Source organism: Agelaius phoeniceus, chromosome 4, assembly GCF_051311805.1.
Source record: "Agelaius phoeniceus isolate bAgePho1 chromosome 4, bAgePho1.hap1, whole genome shotgun sequence".
NCBI lineage: Eukaryota > Metazoa > Chordata > Aves > Passeriformes > Icteridae > Agelaius > Agelaius phoeniceus.
The window spans coordinates 71,582,020-71,603,540 of record NC_135268.1 but is presented as its reverse complement, the minus strand read 5'-3'; the positions used below and the strand labels follow the sequence as shown (position 1 = coordinate 71,603,540).

Below are 21,521 nucleotides of genomic sequence, written 5' to 3'. Positions count from 1 at the left end.
CCTGGTCTGGTGCCTGCACTAAAAGCATGATCAGCAGGGAAAAACAGTATTTTTTTCCAAAGGGTAGCTCACATCTCAGCAGCCAAATTCCTGGAACAGGCTCTGGAGAGAGCCTGTGTCCTTGTTTGGCTTACGTAGTCCCTCTGAGGCACTGGTAGGGGGTAGCTGCAGGTAACTCTTCCCTTCTGCTGCTTGTGCCTGGGTCATGCTGCAATTGGAGGCATCCAGGAGAAATGAAGGAGAGTGGGCTGCTACAGATGGTCTCCCCAAAGTGTTGGATGTGTTGATAGCATGTTTTCTTTAGCTATACACACCAATATTGCCTCTATCTCCCATCCAAATCTGCTAGGTATTGACGTGGACTCAATCCATCATCAACTTCGAGTTGGGCTTGACTTCAACCTGTACTTATTAAAGAGTGAAGAAGGCTCTGTCATATGCAGTTGATCTGGGAATTTAGAAATAAAAGTGCATATTAAACTATCAGTAGCATTTTCCCCTTTCTTTATCTGGAAAAAAAATAATGGCATGGGTTGTTTTCTTCCTCCTGCGTGGGCAATTTCTAGACATGCCCAGCACTTGCAGGATTGTTTTTCAGACCCAAGATAACCCTTAGGGTGGTCCTGTCTGCCCCTGCCTGCTACAGATCAAACCCACACCCAGACATGCAGGAATTCAAAAGCAGAACACCTGCTTGGTTGGTCTCTAGTGCGTTCTTTGCAGAAAGTTTTAAAAATGTGTTTAATCAGGACAATGAGGAGGTGAGATTTGTGACACTGTGGATTCATCTCACCCTTATGGCTGAGCATGGATGAGCTGTCCTTGTAGAGGGAGCCACAGAAGGATTGTGTCACTCTAGGTCTTCATTAGGGTTGTTAAGCACTATTTTAAGTTTCCTGAGCTTAAGTCACAGCAGATCTGATGTCTGGAGTCAAGGCTTGGCCTGTGACAGGCAGTTCCTTTGGAAAGCTGTGCAAAGATCCTCGTGCCTCTCCAAAGCAGTGCCCTGTATTTCAGAAAGGAACATTGTGAGCGAGGAGAACAAGTTTCAGATCACATGTTCCCCAGCAAATACTGTCCTTTCGATAGGAAGACTTGTTGGAGAATGTTAATTGAGTCCCTTTTTAAATGAAGGAGGCTTTGCTTCCTTCCCAAGTTTTCAAAACAAATTTTCCAAATACAGTGCCTATGTTTCATTCAAGTGTAAATCCTTTCTCTTTAACCTGGAAGTTATCCCAGAAAAAAGCCTATCCATTCACTGCAGGACAGACCTTTGTGGTTGTAGAGGAAAAAAAAAGGAGTGGATCAAATTGTCCAAACAGGAAGGGTATTAAGAAAAGCCTTTGCTCAGTGAGCGGAGCTCTCATTTCAGTTTAAATAGTGTCCTACAAATTCCACTTTACATCTCCATTGCTTTTGAAGCATCACACAATGATTGAGGTGTCTGCTAAATTTAGAAATGACAATTTTTTTCCTGCCAACATGCCAGCCTAGCTGGAGGGATTTCAGCATGCAGTTATGGGACGGATGCAAGTGGTGATTTGAAATTTACTGGCTTGTTATCTCATCTGACTTGCACATAGCTCTGTCCTGGTGGGGATTTAATACCTTACACTGATGCCTTTTCATTCAGAGGGCATTAGTGGAAATGCTTTTCTGGCACAGCCAGGTGCTTGCGCTGTTTTACATTCGGTGGAGCTGAGGTACCGAAAGGATCCAGCGTGGTGTGCTGAATAAAATGAGCTCCCACCTAAACACGTTGAAATTGTGCTTTATTTGGAGCAAGTTATGGGTAGGATTGTCACTCTTTTACTGCAGTCACATGGGAAGGCTGTGGAAGCAGAGATAAATCACAAGTGTCCCAATTCACAGTTTCTACTGTTTACCAGATGACAAATCTTCCTGCTCTCTGAAAAATGTCTTAGATCTAAAATACATCTTTTTTTTCTTTCCTCAGCCTGTGGTATTTAATTACTCTCTTTCTGAGCAACATTTCATCTCAGTTCTGTGAAGCTGTTTGAGGCACAATTTATGCAGAGGATCAATACTAAAGTAAACTTCCCTTTGTTTTGGTAAAATGTCTTTATTGTCACAGAAAAGAAACATTTTGAATTCAGGTGTGTCGGGAGAAATGAAAGGCACCTTGCAGCAGTGGTAATCCATCACTGGAGTGCATCCCACAGCACTCCAGGCTCCACTTTACCTGCAAGGCACTTAAAACCTCAAAGCACAAGAAGTCGACTGGAGGAGGTTTTCTGTTGGAATCTCCAGACAAAATTTCATCCTCGGGCTTTGTTTTGAAGTTTGCAACAAGATGGGAGCAAAGGTGAAGGTGTCATTGTTGTGTTTTCATCTCTTTCCTCACCCCCCCTTCTGCTTCTTGTCTTTGGTGTCGTTTGACCTTTAAAGATCCCTTGCAGCCCCAATTATTCTGTGATTCCATGATTCATGAGCTGTTTCTGCTCTCTGCTCCATTCTGCACTCAGGAGGAAAATCACTCAGCGGGGAGAATTGTTCCTGTCACTTTACAGCAGGGATGTGGTCCTGTATAAAAGATTTTCCATGGCAATACTGATTCCTTTGGATATCTCTGGGTTACCTGGGTGCAGGCATTCTGTAGTGAGGAGACTCTCTTTCCTTTTGTACTGAAACATTTCTTATCGTCGTACTCAAACCCATGGGGAAAATTTCCCATCTTCTTCAAGGGAAGCTTTTTGGGACCAGACAGTCACTCTGCCAGCCATAACCCAGCCTTTAGGATCTAAGAACTTCCCAACCCGAATTCCCCTGCCCTGGGCTCTGTGCTGCTCTGGGGTGAGTGCAGACAGTCTGTAGTGAGGAGACTCTCTTTCCTTTGGTACTGAAACATTTCTTATCGTCGTACGCAAACCCATGGGGAAATTTCCCATCTTCTTCAAGGGAAGCTTTTTGGGACCAGACAGTCACTCTGCCAGCCATAACCCAGCCTTCAGGATCTAAGGATTTGCTTCCCAACCCGAATTCCCCTGCCCTGGGCTCTGTGCTGCTCTGGGGTGAGTGCAGACAGTCTGTAGTGAGGAGACTCTCTTTCCTTTTGTACTGAAACATTTCTTATCGTCGTACTCAAACCCATGGGGAAAATTTCCCATCTTCTTCAAAGGAAGCTTTTTGGGACCAGACAGTCACTCTGCCAGCCATAACCCAGCCTTCAGGATCTAAGGACTTCCCAACCCGAATTCCCCTGCCCTGGGCTCTGTGCTGCTCTGGGGTGAGTGCAGACAGTCTGTAGTGAGCAGACTCTCTTTCCTTTTGTACTGAAACATTTCTTATCGTCGTACGCAAACCCATGGGGAAAATTTCCCATCTTCTTCAAGGGAAGCTTTTTGGGACCAGACAGCCACTCTGCCAGCCATAACCCAGCCTTCAGGATCTAAGGACTTGCTTCCCAACCCGAATTCCCCTGCCCTGGGCTCTGTGCTGCTCTGGGGTGTGTTTGTGCAGGCAGCAGGATGGAGAAGGCTGCGTGAATCGCAGCGTGCTGAGGCCAGCCCTGGGTACGTGTCTGCTGCCTCAGAGCTGGAACATGTGGTTTGTTTAATGCTCCAGCAAAGCACGAGCCCAGGGAAATTCTCTTTGATACAGCTGCACCTGGAGAGACATATTTTTCCTGGAGTCACGTCTAGTCTGTTCCAGGCTGAAGTTGATCCAGTTACTGTGGGAGTAAATCCATGTGGTGGTTGGCTTTTTTAATTCTGGTGCTCTTCCCATAGTGTTGCTGTTGGATTTAATGATTTTTCCCTGTGGCTTGAATGGTAAAGATGTGGTAACTGCTTGGGGATGGCTTAAAATCAAAGATTCAGTGTGGATGTTGCTTTCAAAAAGAGAAGAAATAATGCTATTTCGAGAGCTGTGCTGCTATTTCAGGGCAGTTTGGTAGGTCTGGGTTCTGAGAAGTGGTGAGGAAAAATAATTGCTTTTGGCTATCATGTCTCATATGGTGTGTCCTGAAATGATCCTCATGTACACATAGAGCTGGAACCCATACTGAGCCTCTCTGCATGGGCATTTGTTCCCTGTCTCACCCTCCTGGTACAGAGGATGGGAGGAGAAGAAAAGATTCCTGTTGAAATTTTGCTCCCAAGCATGCTGCAACGAATTTAAAACCCCAAACCGCAGCAAATTCCCAAGTGTAATATGGACACCAGTGTTTATTTGACTGAGACATGATTGTGTTCTGAGTTGTGCAAACACAGGCATATTTCCCATTTAATTAAGGCTCGTCTTATGAATTAAGATTTCCAAACAATTGGAGAAAGAAGGAGGGTGGAAGAGATAAGATCTCAAGGTTGTGCAGACGGGTTAGGGTACAGCTTGTTTTGGCAGCTGGAATGTGACTTTTGCAGGAAACTTGTTTGCAGCATTGTTCTATTAATTATGCCAGTGTTTTTAGCTTATAACCTTTTTTTTCCCCTGTAGTTTACTGTCTTTCCTTCCTTCCTTTTACAGTCCTGAAACACCAAACTTGGCTTCTGCCAGGAGTGTAGGAGTGGCAATACCTCCCAATGCTCAGTGTGATTGAGGAGCTGGAAATAGGGGTTGGCATGGCCTGAGATAGGGAACAATTCCCACTAAGGGTACACCAGAGCCTGGCAAGCTTGTAAAGACACAGGAAAAGACAGGACAGTTTGGGGCTGGTTGTTGCTTGTCCTGTTTAGTTCAACAACTCCCAAGTTGTTCCTGAGCTGTCAGCCCTTGGTCCTGTCAGGCTGACAGAGCCAGACTGCAGCTTGATGCACTGCTTTAGGTTCTGGCCAGCTGTTGCTAGATCCCTGGTGCTCGGTAGGATTTGGAGACCAAAGGCACTGGAATTCTTGGCTAGATCACAATTTCTGTCACCAGGGTTGAGAGGGGAATATCCTGTTCACTGCAGCAGGTTGAGTACAACTGGGGTCCCCCTGTTCTTCAGCTTCTCCTGACAGCAGGGGAGTGTTATGGCAGTAACAGCTGTCTCTGTGATGGGTGGATATTGTGGGATGCATTCTGGGTGGGTGGGACCTTCTGCCTATCTGCAGCATTCCAAACAAGGGGATGCTGATGTGCCAGCTGCAGCACCTGCTTGTTCAGTCTGCAGGGGATTTGCAGAGCAGTGGCTGTGCTGGATTTGCTCCCGTGCTGCCCAAGGAACGTGCCAAAGCTGTTCTTTTTGTCCCTGCAGTGGAACTCCTTTCAGCTGTGTAATACTGTAGCCTCAGGCACATGAACCGTGGCGTTGCAGTTGTGCTCCTGCTGGATACAGGGACAGGAGGAGCTCTGTAGTCCAGATTACATTCTCAGCCCATTTCTCTGGGAATCACTTGAGGATGATGGCTGCCTCCAGAGGGGTTTGTGATGGTGGAGAGAATCCTCTAGTCCTTCATTTTATCCCCACACTGTAAATCAAGATGCTGCCCCACTCACCAAGGTGTGGTTCTGGCAGCAGCTCCCATCCCAGCCCTTTGGAGCTGGCAGAGCCTGCCACGTTCTCACAGTACCCTTCAGCCAGAGGAACACAATTATTTTCATTTCTTTTTCCTCAGATGAGGAGGATTTGAAAAAACACATAATGGTGCATTTTATCAGCGAGTTTTAAATGGTGTGATTCATCCCCTGTGCTCTTGGTGTGACGTTCCTTGGTTTATTTTTTTGGATATCCGTGCAGTTCTGTCAGTGCCAAGCACTGTAAGGAAGTGCCCCGTGGCAGACAACCTGCTCTGCCCATATGTTCCCTTTAAAAAAAAAAAAAAAACCCAGCTCATAATAGGAAGTCTTTATATTGCATGCCAAGACGCTTGGGGCTTGTTAAATATATTCTACTTGTCAACAACTACCCAATTTAAAAAGTAGCCTTGGTGTGAATCAGCTTTGAACAAGTTCATTTGACTCAAGGGATATTTGCAGGCATTAAAACAAGTTGGATCACAGTGGTAAAAATGTGCAGTTGTTTCCTGATCAAAAGCACCATCCAGTGTCCTTTTTTTGGGTTTTGTTTTGTATTAATCTCTTTCAGACCTTCAAAAGTGCAGAGATTTTCCCAGCTGGTGATTTTGGAAGTCATTGGGGTGAGTGTTTCTGGGGACCACTGTGTTGCTGGAAAATCAAGTGGCAAAGGAGGTGCCCAGTGCCTCCAGAGCAGCAGGAAATCTTATTCTGGAACTTGTTCCACTATCTTTGTTGATTGAGAGTTAATTATAAAATGTCAAATCTCATGGTTTAGGGTCTTTTTCAGCCTAAGTGGTTCTCTGAATGCTGTGGTTTATTCTCTTCCTCCCTTCTGCGTTTTTCCTGGATGATGGTGTTGTGGAAAGAGGCAAAGGGGATGGCTGTCCTGGATCATACTTGCAAAAAATACCATTTCTCAGAACAATTTGCTTTTGTTGTTGTTGTTGAAGAACTCAGACATTTCTGCTTCACTTTCTGGCCAGCAGTGCAGGACCACAGAGTGGTGCTGTGGTGGCAGCCTGTATTCTGCATAAGGTGTGTGATGGGCTCAGCTTTCATATCCACCAGATTTGGGCTTCTTCTCTTTTGTAAGTTTTGGAGCAGTTTACAGAGTTTATTTGTTTTGTGTGCACTGAAGAAGCACAGCTTCTTCTCAGCTTGGGAAGAGGAGACAATTTAGTATTGCCTCTTCCCTGTCTCTCCTGAGATGAGGGGAGGGGAAATTCTTGCAAGTGAGGGGGTAAATGAAGTTAAGGCTTCAAGGTCAACCTCTCAGAGTAAAGGAGACCTGAGTTTGGACAGGCAAAGGTTAATGCTGTATTTCCCTCTCTTCTGGGATGTGTCCAGAGGAAGAAGAGCACAGAGCCAGCCTGAGAGTCCCTGTTGTCTTCAAAAACCAGTGCTGAGGAGGTTTGGGAGCGAGCTGCAGGTTTGGTGTGTGGGAAGAACGGGAAGCATTTTGGCAGCTGCTGTCCAAGAGTACACGTGGTGTGTCATTAATGCCTTTCCTGCCTTGATGTCTGATCCAGCCTGAGCTCCCTGTGTGTCAGTCACTGGGCTGGGTCAGTAATTTGTAAATGGAGCTGGTGAGGCTGATGTAAGATCAGCATTTTCAGTGCCTTGAGCTGTGCTTGATGGCTTGGGCTTTTACAGGGATAAATTGTGGTGGATGGTAGCATTTATCTTCAGTTCCAGCCTGTTTTTGTCTCACAGCCACCTCTATAAATTCCAGCAGCTCTCTGGAAATCAAACCACTTCATTTCAGATTCTGCCTGTGGAAATACAAGGCAGGACACAAGTTGCTTGTTGGCACAGGAGTGCTGGCTTGTTTTTGGGAGTCTGTGTCCCTTGTACCACCATGGTGACAAAGATGAGCCTGGTCATCTTTCCACCCTGAGGGCTGGTGGGCAGAGATGAGGCACGCAGGATAAATGGTGTGGGATGCAGCAGAGAGGGTGCTGCAGAGATGATGGAGATGTTCCACCCAAACCCTCCTTGAGACCAGGCAGGGCTGCTCACTCAGGCTCACGTGTCCCTGTGCAGCATCTGCAAGGCTCTTTGCTCTGCTCAGGCAGGAAGAGGTGATGGGGGGATGGAGTCTCACTGATAGGACAAGCAGGGATTGTGCATGTCTCCTTTGTTTCCAGTATTGGAAAGCTGTTCAAGGAGATCATGCTGGTGATGGTCCTACTTGGAGCAGAGCCTTTTCTGACCCACACTTGAGTTGCTGTGAGCTGTCAGAACAGATCTCTGCCCACACCTGGGGAGCAGAACTGGACTGGGGCCAAGGGACTCGTTCCAACTGCTGCATCCACCTGGCAAACCTGCTCACCCTAAAATCCTGGCTTGGATAAAACCTGAGCACAGGCTGGAAAGGAAGTGTCACTCTGCAGGTGGTTTCAGCCCAGCAGCTGGAGGTGAGCTGCCAGCACTTGCAGGTGTAACACGAGTTAACCTTGATCCCAGTGGTGCTATACTGTCAGTGACAGGGGTTTATGAGCCTGGGAAGGGCTCTGGCATGTGCAGAGAAGGCTGTGGAACATCACCCTGCTCCTGCAGCCCTGCAGGTAGCTGAGTAAACGAGCTGTGTCTACTTGCAGTGCAGTAAAGCTCCTGTGGAGCTGCAGACACAGCTGGCTTGGACTGGTGTTCGCACAACGCCTGTACAAAGGCAGCTTGGAACATCTGGTGTCATCCCATGTCTGGTGTGGAGGACTTAGGATCAATTAATAGCACTCCTGAAAGGGTGTAAGTGGTGAGTTTGAAAAGAGTTGTGAGTTTGGTGTACAGCCCGCTGGGTTAAAAAGGAGGGAGAAGAGAAAAAGAGACATCTTGCAGTTTGACATGTTTACAGCCTGGAGAGCTTGGAAAGAGCATCTTGAAATAAAAGGCAGCAAGGATTAATGTGCTTGTGTTTGAGAAGGCTGATGAAAGGGGGAAGGAGGGAGAAGTTACAAAATGTTTGTTTTGTTGTGCCAGGAGCTGAGGAGAACCACAGCTCGCAGCATCAGGAGGCACTGACAGGCAGTGCTGAGCCAGCCCAGAAATCCCTTCCACTTCACTTCTGTATCTGCTCAGAGATATGATGTGTCCTGACCCCTGCTCAGGGAGCAGCCTGAGTCTGAAACCTGCAAAGGTGGTAAAGGAGATAAAATTGCTCCAACCAGAATAATCCTTCCAAGCACTTCTCCCTCAGCTTAGGGAAAAAGGTGCATTAGAGATGATGATTGGAAATTTTGTTATTGCAGTTACTTAGGTGGGGGTTATGCACTGCAGCCGTGCTCAGCACAAGGAGTGCTGGGCTGTGTAATGAGTTAATGGCCTAAAGACTGCAGTGTCTTTACATCTGCTGAATAAGTCACCTTTCTCTTTCTCTTTCACCTTTCTCTTCCTCTTTCACCTTTCTCTTCCTCTTTCACCTTTCTCTTTCTCTTTCACCTTTCTCTTTCTCTTTCACCTTTCTCTTCCTCTTTCACCTTTCTCTTCCTCTTTCACCTCTCTCTTTCTCTTTTAAAAGCTCTTTGGTGGAGCTTTTCCCTTCAGCCTCAGCTAACAGTTCTTTCAGATAAACACTTCTCCTTGTGCAGCTGATGAAATAACAGAGGTTATTACATCTATTGAAAAAAGGCTTTTGAAACTCTGGATCAAAAAAGTTTGCTGGTATTATTATTTTTTAAAAAATTTTTTTACTGTTTTCATCATGGTAGATTACTGAGGTGCAAAGGCCACAAAATTTTGGTTTGCAATTCAAACCTGGCCATCTCCAGTGAAGTTGCAGGATAATTCCCAGCACCACAGCTGGGTCTTCTGCTGGGACTGGAGTGTGAATGTTTATGACAGATTGGATCCTGAGTTGAAAGCTTCAACCAGTATCCTCTCTGTCTTTAGAGGAAAGTATTTCAACAGCTGATTAGTGTCACTGTTAAAATTAGATATTTTATTTTTGTTGTGATTTTTTTTCTGGCTTCTGCTCTTGGTTTCTCAATCTCACTTTGTGACTGCTTAGATTGAATTAATTTGGTGTCAGATTTTCTCTGTAAACACTTTCAGGCTGTGATGACAAACCTGTATTATAAACACATGTGTGTGCAATGCCCCTTCATGTGTTGATAGTATTTTGAATAGCTGCACTTAAAATAATGAGGAAATAGTAGTGTGTTTATTTCTTGTGCTTCCATTTAGGCTTTCAGCTGACTCTTGTTGCTTTTATCCAAGTTCCTTCCAAACACAATATCATTGCTTAGCTTTCTGATTAGGGATGATGCTGAATTCTCATCAAATAGAAACCTACAGGGAATAAAGTGATTCTGGTAAATTTTTCTGCTGGTCTGTGCAGTCAGCAGGGAGTTTGTTTGTGTTGATGGTGCATTTCTCACCCTCCAGACTGGCTGTTACACTTGTTAGTGTGAAGGCTGTTGATTCAACACAATTTTAGAGCACTCAGAAAGGTCAGGTGACCTTTTAAAACCGTCTGTAAGCTCCCTTCCAGCTCAGCCATCCTGAGACAGGAATGCCAGGGGTCAGCAGGATGGATCTCTCCTCTCCATGCCCTGAAAATGCAAGTGGGCAGCAAATGCCACCTGAACACCTGAAAGAGTGACAGGGGTGAGATGGGTCCCTCTGGGATAACCATGAATGTGGTCTGGGAGTGCCAGCAGTCCCAGCTCATGGGTAAATGACAACCTGCTGTGTGATACAGAGTCTGGAGGAAGGTCACTTTTTAAAGATTAACCAATCCTGGTGGAAAACCCCAAACAAACCCCCAAATCCTGACCAACCTTCAGCCAACCTTTAAAGCAGACAAACCTTGTTTTCAGAGCATTGCCTTGCCCAGGTCTTTGTGTCGCCAGGGCTACAACAATACTGCCACAGGAGAAGTTGGGTGAGCTAAGAATAGCAGATTTCCTTGAGAAATGCTTTTGTTTATTTTGGTTTTCTATTTTTAAATAGTTGGAGCCTTAGCGACCTTTTTCTGAGGGGTCCTAGAAGAATTGCCTGGTCACAGAGTATTGTTGTAGTAAAGAGGGCAGTTGTGAACTGCCTTAATTCTCTGGCTTCTTCCTTGTGACCTGCAAGGTTTTGTGGGCAAAATAATGGGAAAAAAAAAATATCATGAAGTTGTCCCCCCACTGAACTTGCAGCAAATACAAATGCCAGAAATGGAAACGCAAGATTCTGGCTTGGTAGAATGATGCCCATCTCAGAAGATATATTTTTGCAAAGATTTGTCTGCTGAAAAACAGCAGTTATGTTCAGGAATTTTTTTTTGGGAGGGGTTGGTTTTAGGGATTTTTTATGTTCATTTGGTTTTTTTTTTGAATGAAGGAAATGGACAGGAGTGAGAGGGGATGAATTGAGGGTAATTTCTCCTAAGGAGTCAGGGACAGAATGGTGATAGAGACTGAGAAAAGTGGGCAAGTCTGGAAGTAGAAGTGATTAAAACATCCTGAGTGAGGCACTTAGAAGCACAAGAGCTAAGAGGATTGAAGCTGTATGTTTTAGACAAAAGGAAGATGTGTATTTGGATATTTTCTTCTTGTGGGTAACCAGTGCCTCTTGGCTGTCTCACAGGAGCTCTGTAAGCAAGACAAAGCAAGGAATTTTGCTTTGAGTGAAGCTGTGATTTAGTGCTGCCCTTGCTCTTAGCTGGACACCAAGTAAAATTACAGTCTGAGAGAGATTCACAGTAAGACAGCCAACACACTTCTTACCCCTGTGATTAAAAGAGAAAAGAAAAAAAACAAAATACAAAAGAAACAAGCCTTTTTGGCAATCAAGAAGAAGTAAAAAGCCAAATTCTCTTTGTATCAGAGGACCTGGTAATACCCACTGGCTCGAGAACCTTGACTTGGCAAGTGCTGAAGGGAGAGCACTGCACACAATGGGTGACAGAACAAGAGGATACAGTCTCAAGCTGCACCAAGGAAAATATAGGTTTGATATTAGGAAAAAGTTTTTTACGGAAAGGGTGATAAAGTTCTGGAATTTTCTGCCCAGGGAGGTGGTGGAGTCCCCATCCCTGGGTGTGTTTAACAAAGCCTGGATGTGGCACTGGGTGCCAGGGTTTGGTTGAGGTGTTGGGGCTGGGTGGGACTCGATGATCTTGAAGGTCTCTTCCAACCTGGTCATTCTGGGAATTCTGTTTTTATGTGCTTGTCTCACCCATGAGCCTACCAGAGGGAATAATTCATACTGAAATAAAGTGTAGTGGGGGCTTTCTATATTTATACCACCTGTTCATTCCCCTGTGGAATGTGCATCCTGGTTGGAAAGCTCAAGCTTTTGCTGAATTTTAATTGCCTTTCCCTGCTGATCATATGGTACAGGTTGTTGGCTAATTAAGGGTGGTTTCCAAATCAGGGTTCTGTACACACAGAATACCCTGCTATTTTCTCATCTGTCTAGACAGGTCACCTAATCCAGTATTAAAATGCTGAAACAGGAGGGAAAACATTTTCTTGGAGCTTTCATGTGAAGAATTCACAGGAGCTTGCCAATGCCAGGATGAGGGAAGCTGTGCTTAAAGAGCTGAGCTAAAACCCTTCAATTCCTACTGAATATAGGTGGCAGAAAAGATGTTCCTTTACTGTGGCAATGAAAATACATGGATCAAAGTGTTCTCAGGAGAATGAGAAGGGGAGAGGGTTGTAGAATGTCTGTGGGAGGGAATTCTCCCCTTCTGTTCTGCCCTGGTGAGACCCCACCTGCAGTGCTGGGACCCCCAACAGCAGAAGGACCTGGAGCTGCTGGAGAGAGTCTGGAGGAGGCCATGGAGATGCTCCAAGGGCTGGAGCCAGGCTGGGAGAGCTGGAAATGTTCACCTGGAGAAGGGAAGGTTCCAGGGAGAGCTCAGAGCCCCTTCCAGGGCCTAAGGGGGGCTTATAAAAAAGACAGAGGGTGATTTTTACACAGGCAGACAGTGACAGGACAAGGAGGGAACAGTTTTAAATCAGAAAGAGCTTTAGATTGGACTTCAGGATGAAGGTCTTCCCTGTGAGGGTGGGCAGGCCCTGGCACAGGGTGCCCAGAGAAGCTGTGGCTGCCCCTGGATCCCTGGAAGTGTCCAAGGCCAGGTTGGATGGGGCTTGGAGCACCCTGGGCTAGTGGAAGGTGTCCCTGCCCATGGGAGGGGGTGGAATAGGATGAGCTGGAAGGTGCCATCCTTGAGAATTCTGTGATCTACCTTCTGTTGGGCTGTGGCCGTTGGAAGCTGCTGCAGTGGCAGTTGGAGCTGATGCAGGGCCGGCTGGGACCAGCTGCAGTGGCAGAATCAGAGTTTGCACACACTGTGCAAATCCCTCTTGCAGGTGAGTCCACAGAAGGGTGGATTGAGCTGTGAAGCTGTTTCAGTTGAAACCAAACATTTTCAAAAGTGTTGCCAGAGCTCCAGTGGGACCATTCTCCTCTTCATACCACTGCCTAAATCCCTGCCGACTGCAGTCTGGTGTCAGCTCCCTTACAGAGAGTGGATATTGCTTGGTCAACAAACATAAATTCTCTAAAGTCCTGGAGAAAAAGGAACTCTCCAAATGAAACTGCTTCTTTAGTACCTGTGATCATATTCTGCAGTAGGCCAGCAGTTTTTTAAGTCGACCCTTCTGGTGATGGAAGAGAGGAGTAGGAATCTTTGTCAGTGGCCAAGTGTTGGGAGAATTGAGGAAGAACTCAGAATGGATATCCAACAGCTTGGCAACAGGTAGAGGCAGCACACTATGAGCTCCTTGGATATCTCTGTTTGGGGAGGGAGGAGAGGGAGGCAAGGAATTGTGTTTGTGCTTTATCCAAATTACTGGGCATCAGCTGATTCCAGGGCTGATAAATCCTGGGCTGTGTGTTTACCCTCTGCAAGTTGGGACTCATGTCAGCTCAGGTCTGGAGGGGTAGGGATATCTGCACCCTGTTCTTTGTGCTCCTGAGGGCAGGTGTGAACCACCCAGAACCAGGTAAACACATGCTGGCTTTTGTGATTAAAGACATCCTATACTGGAAATCCCTGCTCTGGGTTGAACCTTAACCATGGGCTCAGGTCATGGTCCCACCTACTAAAATGATGTGATGGGACCTGAGAAATAAGGGTAGATAGCAGTAAAAAGGTGTCTTCTAGAAGTTTGCCAAGGAAAACAAGGTTTTCCTGCTTGGAGGAGCAGTTGAATATATTGGTAGGTGGAGATTTGGGTGGATTTGGACTAGTCAGGACTGGTGTGGGTTTGAACCTCTCATCTAAGCCTGATGTGGCAGGACAGTGTTGGCTCCAGGGGCTGCATTTTGTGAAATTTTGCAGTGGCCCTTGTTGACTTCCATCACTTGAAACATTTTCCTCCCTGTCCCATTTCTGTAATGGCTGGCTTGGGATCCAATGTCCTTGCTTTGAGCTAAATCCTCCTTACCTCCTCCCCTACTTAGAGGAGCTGAAATTCAGGCTTTGTGGTTGCCACAGTGGCAAAGTGGAGCTTCATTGCTGGGTTGTGGAGCTTGTCAGCACTGGGGACATGGTTTTCTTTCTTTTAAAAGCCTTCACCACAAAATTACCACTTTTGGAGGGTATATAAAAAGATGGGCGTTTGAAAGTCCTTTGACTTGTTTGGAAACAGTCTACATGGCATGAAAGGGTGGAGATTTCTGAAGTTCTTGGTGCTCTAGGCTAAAAAATTGTTTTGCATCCCAGCTTGACCTCAGTTATCCTTTCTGTGCATCCCATGTTGAAGGCCGGGTCTAACTCACCAAGCTTTTCTTTTCTGCCGGACTTTTTCATTTTTGAATCCTTTCAACTGCAGGAGGATAAGCTGGATCTGAACACAACAATTCCCTTCCTCCCACAGGTTCCTTAGAAAGAGAGCTTGGACGGCATGCAAAGTTGTGAAATATCTGCAGACAGCACGGATGATCCTCTTAGTAGTGGCCTACGGAGAAAGCGACAGCCTCGAATAGTCGTGATCGGTGCTGGGCTCGCGGGCCTGTCGGCAGCCAAGGCGCTCCTGGAAGGCGGATTCACGGATGTAACAGTCCTCGAGGCGACCGACCGCATCGGGGGCCGCGTGCAGAGCGTCCGACTCGGTGAGAGGATGCGCCTTGCCTTTCAGATTTTTTTTTTTTTGTTTTTTTTTTGTTTTTTTTTTGTTTTTTTTGCTTTGTTCTTCTTTTTGATTTCGGGCTGCGTTGGTGTGCGGGTCTCTGTTGGGTTTGTTGTTGCTGGAATGGCTCCTGAGGTATTAAAAAGTCTTTTTTTCTCAGCCCCGCAACTGAAGAAGAAGTTGAGATTTGTCAGTTCTGCTTTTCAAGGTTGTTTATTTGCTCTTATCTAATACATTCTTTTTCTGACCTGCTGAGGTCTGTCCAGCAGGTCAGGTTGAGGCACACTGACTGCCCTCAGGGTGGTGTTAGCTTTTTATACTAAAAACTACCTGTACTTTATTTACAATAATTTTCCAATACTATCACCTATGTTAGACAGTCTGTCTCTGCTCTAAACCAATGCAGAAGTGCCACCATCACAGCAGAAGATGGAGGAAAAGAAGAAGAAGACAGGACACGCCCAGATTCCTCCATCTTCCCTCTTAAACCCCCATTCTAAAACCCCCAAAATTCTACTCTTTCACCCTGTGATAAAGTCACTAACGTTCTACTCAAACCTTTGTGGCTTCTAAATCTTCACACAAAGTTGGTAACTTTTTCCATGGCCTAAGATCAAAGGCACAGGTGGTTTTGACTCCGTGCCAAGGTCTCTGAGCCCCCTGCCAGGGTCTGGAGTCCTCCAGGGCAGCCAGAGGAATGTCCTGGGTTCTGACAGGTCTGGGTTTCATATAAGGAGATGGTGAGCTCTCTTCACAGAGTAGGGAGACACAACAATGCCTTCTCTAGCTGGGACACCCAAGGACAGCTGGATCCAGATCTCAGGCACAAGAGTATAAATGACATGGTCTGAAGAGAGAAAAAAATGAGAAGGATGGGACTTCATGGGCTGGGGCTGTAATTGGACAATTACCTCCAATATGCTAAGGGACCAAAAGTTATAAAAATGTGAGATCTTGTGGCCAAGCCCTCTTTTTGCTTCCATCTCGGAGCCATCCGGGCAGAGCCAAAGCCGTGGCTCTGGTACTGCCAGGGTGTGGCCTTTGAAGGCCCTTCAATAAATACCCTTTTATTCCCCTTAACTCTGTCTAGCCTCTGTTCCAGCTGTTTAAGGCAACCACGAAGGGACAATGAGGCATCTGGAAATGGCATCAGCACCTGCAGAGGGCTGCTGGTGGGGTTTGTGTGGCCACAAAGCCAGATGAACTTTGGAAATGGGGTAATGTGCATGTGCAAAATGGTTTGAGGCGTGGCGGTGTCAGGAGAGTAAATATTTAAATCCTTGGGCGCCTCTCAGGGTGGGTGGGTGGTTCTGTGCTGTCTCGTGCCTCACTTGTGACCCAGGGCTGCTCCAAACCTGTGTTTCCATGAAATCAGAGGTTTGGGTGATTGTTTTTTCTTGTGCAGGAAGAAGAGCTCTGTGTAACAGGTCTGTGACTGAGTAACTGTACCCAGACTCTTTCCACCCAGGTTTTCCAGCTTGACTCGTTCCCAGGAGCAGCCAGTAAATCTCCAGGCTGTTGAAGGGCTGTTTCTCAGGGCTTAAGGCCCTTGGAAAGGGGAAACCCCGAGCTGTTCTGCTTCACAAACAACCCCATTCATTTCCCTAGAACTAATTTACTGTCTAGGGCGCTACCCACTGGGAATCAGGCTGCTGGAAAAACATCTTCAATGTATCCCTTCATCCTGATTTTCAGCTTTCCTACCTCTGCAGCCTCCTTTCTTAGTGTGTAATAAAGGTGCAGACTCTGGATATTTGAATGCCAGGCCAATTTAAAAATCTCTACAGGCAAAACTCCTGGAACTGTCCTTTGTAGCACAGGAATCACTGAAGCTTTTCCTGGTATCCAGAAGGACATGGCCTGTCTCTTCTCTGCAGGAGGCATAAAGCTCTCTGCTTTTCCTGAATTGCTTTCCTGATTTCAATTAACTAATTCTAGTTCTGATCCCACTCTGGATGTTATCTTTGCCCTCTTGCTGCCCTGCTTTATTTTTATTTCTTAGGTGCTTACATCACTTACTGTGTTTTGCTTGATAAACTCACCGCAGTAAATAAACAGCAGCCTCCTGTGAGCTTGCAGAAGGGAAACCAATGGAAAGGCAGTTGGAAAAATCTAATCTCTAGAGGTTTGAGTGGGGCACTTTACATTCTGCTGAGACTTGGCATAGAGGTTAGGAAGGGAAGTGTGTCCTTTACACACAATCCGCTGCATTAAAAATATCCTGGATGATGCCTGTGAGAGGAGGGAAGTGTGAAAGAGCTGAAATCTTTGGGGAGCCACAGATCATTCTCCCAGTGCACCTGTGAAACAGTTCTGGTGTTTTAGTACTGAGCCTGAATCTCTCATCTTTGCCCACCTTCACTAGTAACTCACATCTTTGCCTTTGCTGGGAATCCACCTCCTCCTCATTAACACCCCTTAATTAACAGGAGAGGAGCGCAGGTGTTTCAGTCTGGAGGCAATCCCAGAGTTTGTAGATGTAACTGTTGCTGCACAGAGGCTGGCATCCAAAGTCTTAGTCTTTTATTAATGTTTTAAAATTCCAAACTGTCTTTTCTTATCTTTCTCTTATCTTCTTATCTGCCAGCTCTCAAGGTTGCCCTGTGTGGGTGTGGGCTGCAGTTCTCTGCAAAGGTGGATCCGTGTTCTGGCTCTGGCCTCTTCCCTGTCTGCACACTTGACTAAAAATCTGATTTAAATTTCAGGAGAGCTACTAATTAGGAAGAAATTCTTCCCTGTGAGGGTGGGGAAGCCCTGGCACAGGGTGCCCAGAGAAGCTGTGGCTGCCCCTTGATCCCTGGAAGTGTCTAAAGCCAGGTTGGATGTGGCTTGGATCAGTTTGGTTTAATGGAAGATGTCCCTGCCCATGGCAGGGGTGGGAATAGGATGATCTTTAAGATCCCTTCCAAACCCCAAACCAGTCTGTGGCATTGTGGCACCTTCTCAGGGTTATATCTGAATCCATCCCCCTCACTGAGCCATGTCTTATGGGGGACAGTATTTTCCCTCAAGTGCACAGACTGTTGCTTCTCTGCCCAGGGGAGTAATTTGGATATTCAGAGGTTTGATTCCAGCACAGGTGAGGCAGAGGGTTTGTGTGTTTGTGCACTGTGTTTCCTGCACATGAACCTATTACATCTGTAGCCACTGCAGCTATCTCACAACAGGATACCCAAGAAATAGCCAGGGCTGCAAAGGGAAATGTGAAAATTGCCATCCCTATCCAGGAGGCTTGATGTACAATCTGTGTGTTTCTCTGGTTTATTTTTTTTGTTGTTGTTGTATGGCATGATTCATTCCAAATAGATTAATTTTGAACCTAAAAACCTGAAAGTAAATTGGCTGTCTCTGTTTAAAAGAATTTTATTTAATTTTACACTTTTAAATAACTAATCATTTAACTTACACCTGGTAAGACCTGGCTTATCTGGTAGTGATGATAGTGAGCATGAATATTACAGGCAAGAATTAGTTTTTAATTTGTTGTTATTTGATTATGTTCCACACAGCTCAACAGGAGAACTTGAAGCACATCATTACTGTCACCAAGCATTAAGGCAGCAGCAGGACCTGCTGGCAAATTGTTTTCTTTGAAAAATCAGGATTGCTGTGCAGCAGAGAAACTCCTGCCCTGGAGCAGGAGGCAGGAGCATTCCTGCTGCTGCTTGGCTCAGCCCGAGTTGCAGGAGGATTGCATTAACCTGGGGGCTGCCACTTGCAATATTGATGAGCTCTCTACCTTTGGCTGCCAGCGTTCAGTCATTTCCACCTGGCTGGCTGCTCTGGGTGTGTTGGAGTCAGTGGCACCTGGAGTGTTCAGGTCTGTGTGTTGGGGCTGCTCTCTGGAGCAGGTGCTGTGCTGTAAAAAACAAACCTCCTGCTGTAGTGCAGGTTTTGAAGGGCAGTCAGCACAGCTCTCACTGACAAAGGGGCTGCTTGGAAAATGAGATCTGTGGAGCTTCCCTCAGAGGCAGGGGCTCAGCCAGGGAACAGCATTCCTTGGAGCTTTCACCCTTTAAACCTGACTGCAGCACAGCTCAGTGCTGCAGTGCCTCTCTGTCTGAGCATACATTTACATGTTAAACAGCAAATGATAGCTGGGAACTGCACCATCCTTTCTTCATCAAGCAGGATCCTATTAATTATCCTGCTTAATCAGGCATTCCCACACTGCTGCAGGGGTGCTGGGGGATGCCCAGCTCTGTCAGACTTTAAACTAGCTTTGGCCTCCTGAGAATCTGTCAAAATATGGGGGGGATACATGACCCAAGCTTATTTTTAGCATCTCCTTTCAGCTGCTGAGCATCCCCCTGTGCTCTCAGCCTAGTCTGGCAGTGCTGGATTTGGGGGGGACAAAGCCCTGGTGCAAATCCTGATAGTTGTAAGGGATGGGGAGAGTGGGGCTGACCACATTCTTTGTGTTTTTCGAGCAGAGAGTACAGCTGATGAAAACACAGTGCCTCTTTCTAAAGAACCTGATATATAAATCTCCAAAGGCATAAGTAGTAAATTACAGCCTATTTACTCATTTGCAAAATGGAAATGCATGTTTTATTGCAGTTAATCTGAGGTGTGTTTGTAAATAACAATCATTTTAGTCACAGGACAAGGTTCAGTGTTCAGGCCAATGTTGCAATCCACATTTTCCTCCATCTCCCTGCTGGCAGCAACCATGGTGAGAGCTGGGAACTGAGAAGGGCTGAATTTCTCCTTAAGTATCAGAGGTGTGTCACTATGAGGGATCTTTATTGCAACATCCCATCCTTCTGGGCAATACCCAAACCTCTATCCCAAAGGACCAATTTGGAGAATGCCGGCATTGTGTCTAACAGAGAAAAACTCCCTTAAGGGACGTTCAAACACGTGCTGTCCTTGGGCAATTCTGCTTCTTGCACGTTTTGTGAGAAGCTTCCAGAACAGGCTCCCATAACCAGTTTGCTTGGCTTCCTCTCCTGCAGGGCATGCCACTTTTGAGCTGGGAGCTACGTGGATTCATGGTTCACATGGAAACCCAGTCTATCATCTAGCAGAAGACAATGGTTTGCTGGAAGAGACCACTGACAGCGAGAGGAGCGTTGGGCGGATCAGCCTTTACTCCAAGAATGGGGTGGCTTATCACCTCACCAACAGCGGGCAGAGGATCCCGAAAGATGTGGTTGAAGAATTCAGTGATTTATACAACGAGGTTGGTGTCCAGCTGCTTTGGCAAGTGCTAGGTTTGCCTGGAACACTGAGGCCCTTTGGTCTCAGTTCCCAGTTAGAACATTCCAGGACGAAGGTAGAAATCGGGGGGGAAAAAAAAACAATCAATGCTAAATTTTCTCTCATCTGCTTCACTGCACCCCATTTGTCCCTGATGTGGGATTAACTCTCTGTGGTGAGGAATAATAATCTTTCCATCTTTGTAATCAATTTAATCACTTCCAGCAACTATTTCTGGGGAGATCCAGTAATTAATCCAGTACTTAATTAAAAGAGTAGTGGAGGTGTGGTGGTGTTCGCAGGGGTCCCAGGATGAGGGAAGAGATGAGATTCTTGACTCTATGTTTCAGAAGGCTGATTTATTATTTTATAATATGTATTATATTAAAAGAAAATGATACATTAAAACTATACTAAAAGAATAGAAGAAAGGATTTCATCAGAAGGCTGGGATGGAAAGGGATGGAGTGATAATAAAATCTTGTGACTGCTCACAGCCTCAACACAGGTGGCTGTCATTGGTCATCAAGTAAAAACAATTTTACATGCTGGGTAAACAATTGTATAAATCACATTCTAAAGCAGCAAAACATGGAGAAACTGAAGCTTCTCAGCTTCTCAGGAGAAAATATCTCAATTAAAGGATTTTTTATAAAATATGTCTGTGACATGGAGGGATCAAATTGCTAAACAAAGTAGAATGCAAAACCTTAGCAACAACCAGCTAAATACTGTATCCCTGTGACTTTTTATTGGTTATAAATACTGTGAAATGCTGTGTGGTGTGCCAAAGTCAGTGCAGTTTTGTAGAATTGAAAGTTTTTTTGCATCAGAAGGAAAGGAACATCTTTTCTGGGAGATTAAAGCAGCATGGACTTCAGTTGAAGGTTATTTAAACTCTTTTGCTTGCCAAAGTTAATTATAATTATTCCCCACATTTTTTTTTAATGCTGCTTGTGAAGTGCATTTAGAGGGGTCAGTGCAGACTGTCTGGCCCTCCAGGTAATGTGATCTCTCAGTGGGTTGTGGAAAATGGAACAAAACATGAATATTTTCATCAGGCTGTAGCCGTGCCTAAAGCCTTCAGATTTTCATCTGACAGCAAACTTCAGTATTTGACTCTTGGCTGAACACTCACTAGATTCAGGTTACTCTTGCATACTTTGTTTAAAAATATGTCTGGGAGCATTAGAAAAGTCACTGTACCCTGTAAAGAATTATCAAGAATTGGGTGGGGAGCAGAAAAAGGGATTTTTTTTTCTTTTGAAAAGATTTTTGGCACTGTCCTGTGTTTCTGAACTGGAATCAGTGATGGGATGGTGCAAAATCATTTCACTTTCAGAGAGGAGTAGTAGGAATTTCAAAGGAATCTTTTTTTGGGAAGGATTTGTTAACCTGTGGACAACATCTTGGACAAATGCAGGTGGATATAATTCATCTGAACAATTTTTCATATTACTGGATTAAAAAAACAAATGAGACTTTTTCCAGGCAGGAAAAAAAAAAAAAAAGACAGGTGAGATGTGTGTGGAGGAAGATTAACAGCAACTGGGGCTAGAAAGAGTAAATGAAAATACTGCAGTGAGCAGCATTATTTATGTAAATGGAACTCTGCCAAACTGCATGCAGGGCTTGCTGAACATCCTGTTTGGAAGATGATAGGAAAACCTCCAGCAAAGGGAGGGCAGGCTCCAGAATGAGAAGGGAATACAGAGATGAGAGCCACTTAGCTTTGAGATAAACCCAGTAAGATAAAGGCCATAACAAGGTACCAGTGTTTTAGAAATGATT

The 21,521-nt window shown here is 45.5% G+C and overlaps 1 protein-coding gene across 1 annotated transcript in view; it reads left to right on the top strand.

Moving 5' to 3' along the window:
• Positions 1 to 21,521, top strand: part of SMOX (spermine oxidase) — a 52,578-nt gene that overhangs the window by 12,356 nt on the left and 18,701 nt on the right. The window contains exons 2-3 of the mRNA XM_054633040.2: positions 14,277 to 14,511; positions 19,487 to 19,713. Of these exons, the coding sequence (XP_054489015.1) occupies positions 14,304 to 14,511; positions 19,487 to 19,713 (435 nt within the window). The 5' untranslated portion in view covers positions 14,277 to 14,303. The remainder of the gene's footprint in view (positions 1 to 14,276; positions 14,512 to 19,486; positions 19,714 to 21,521) is intronic.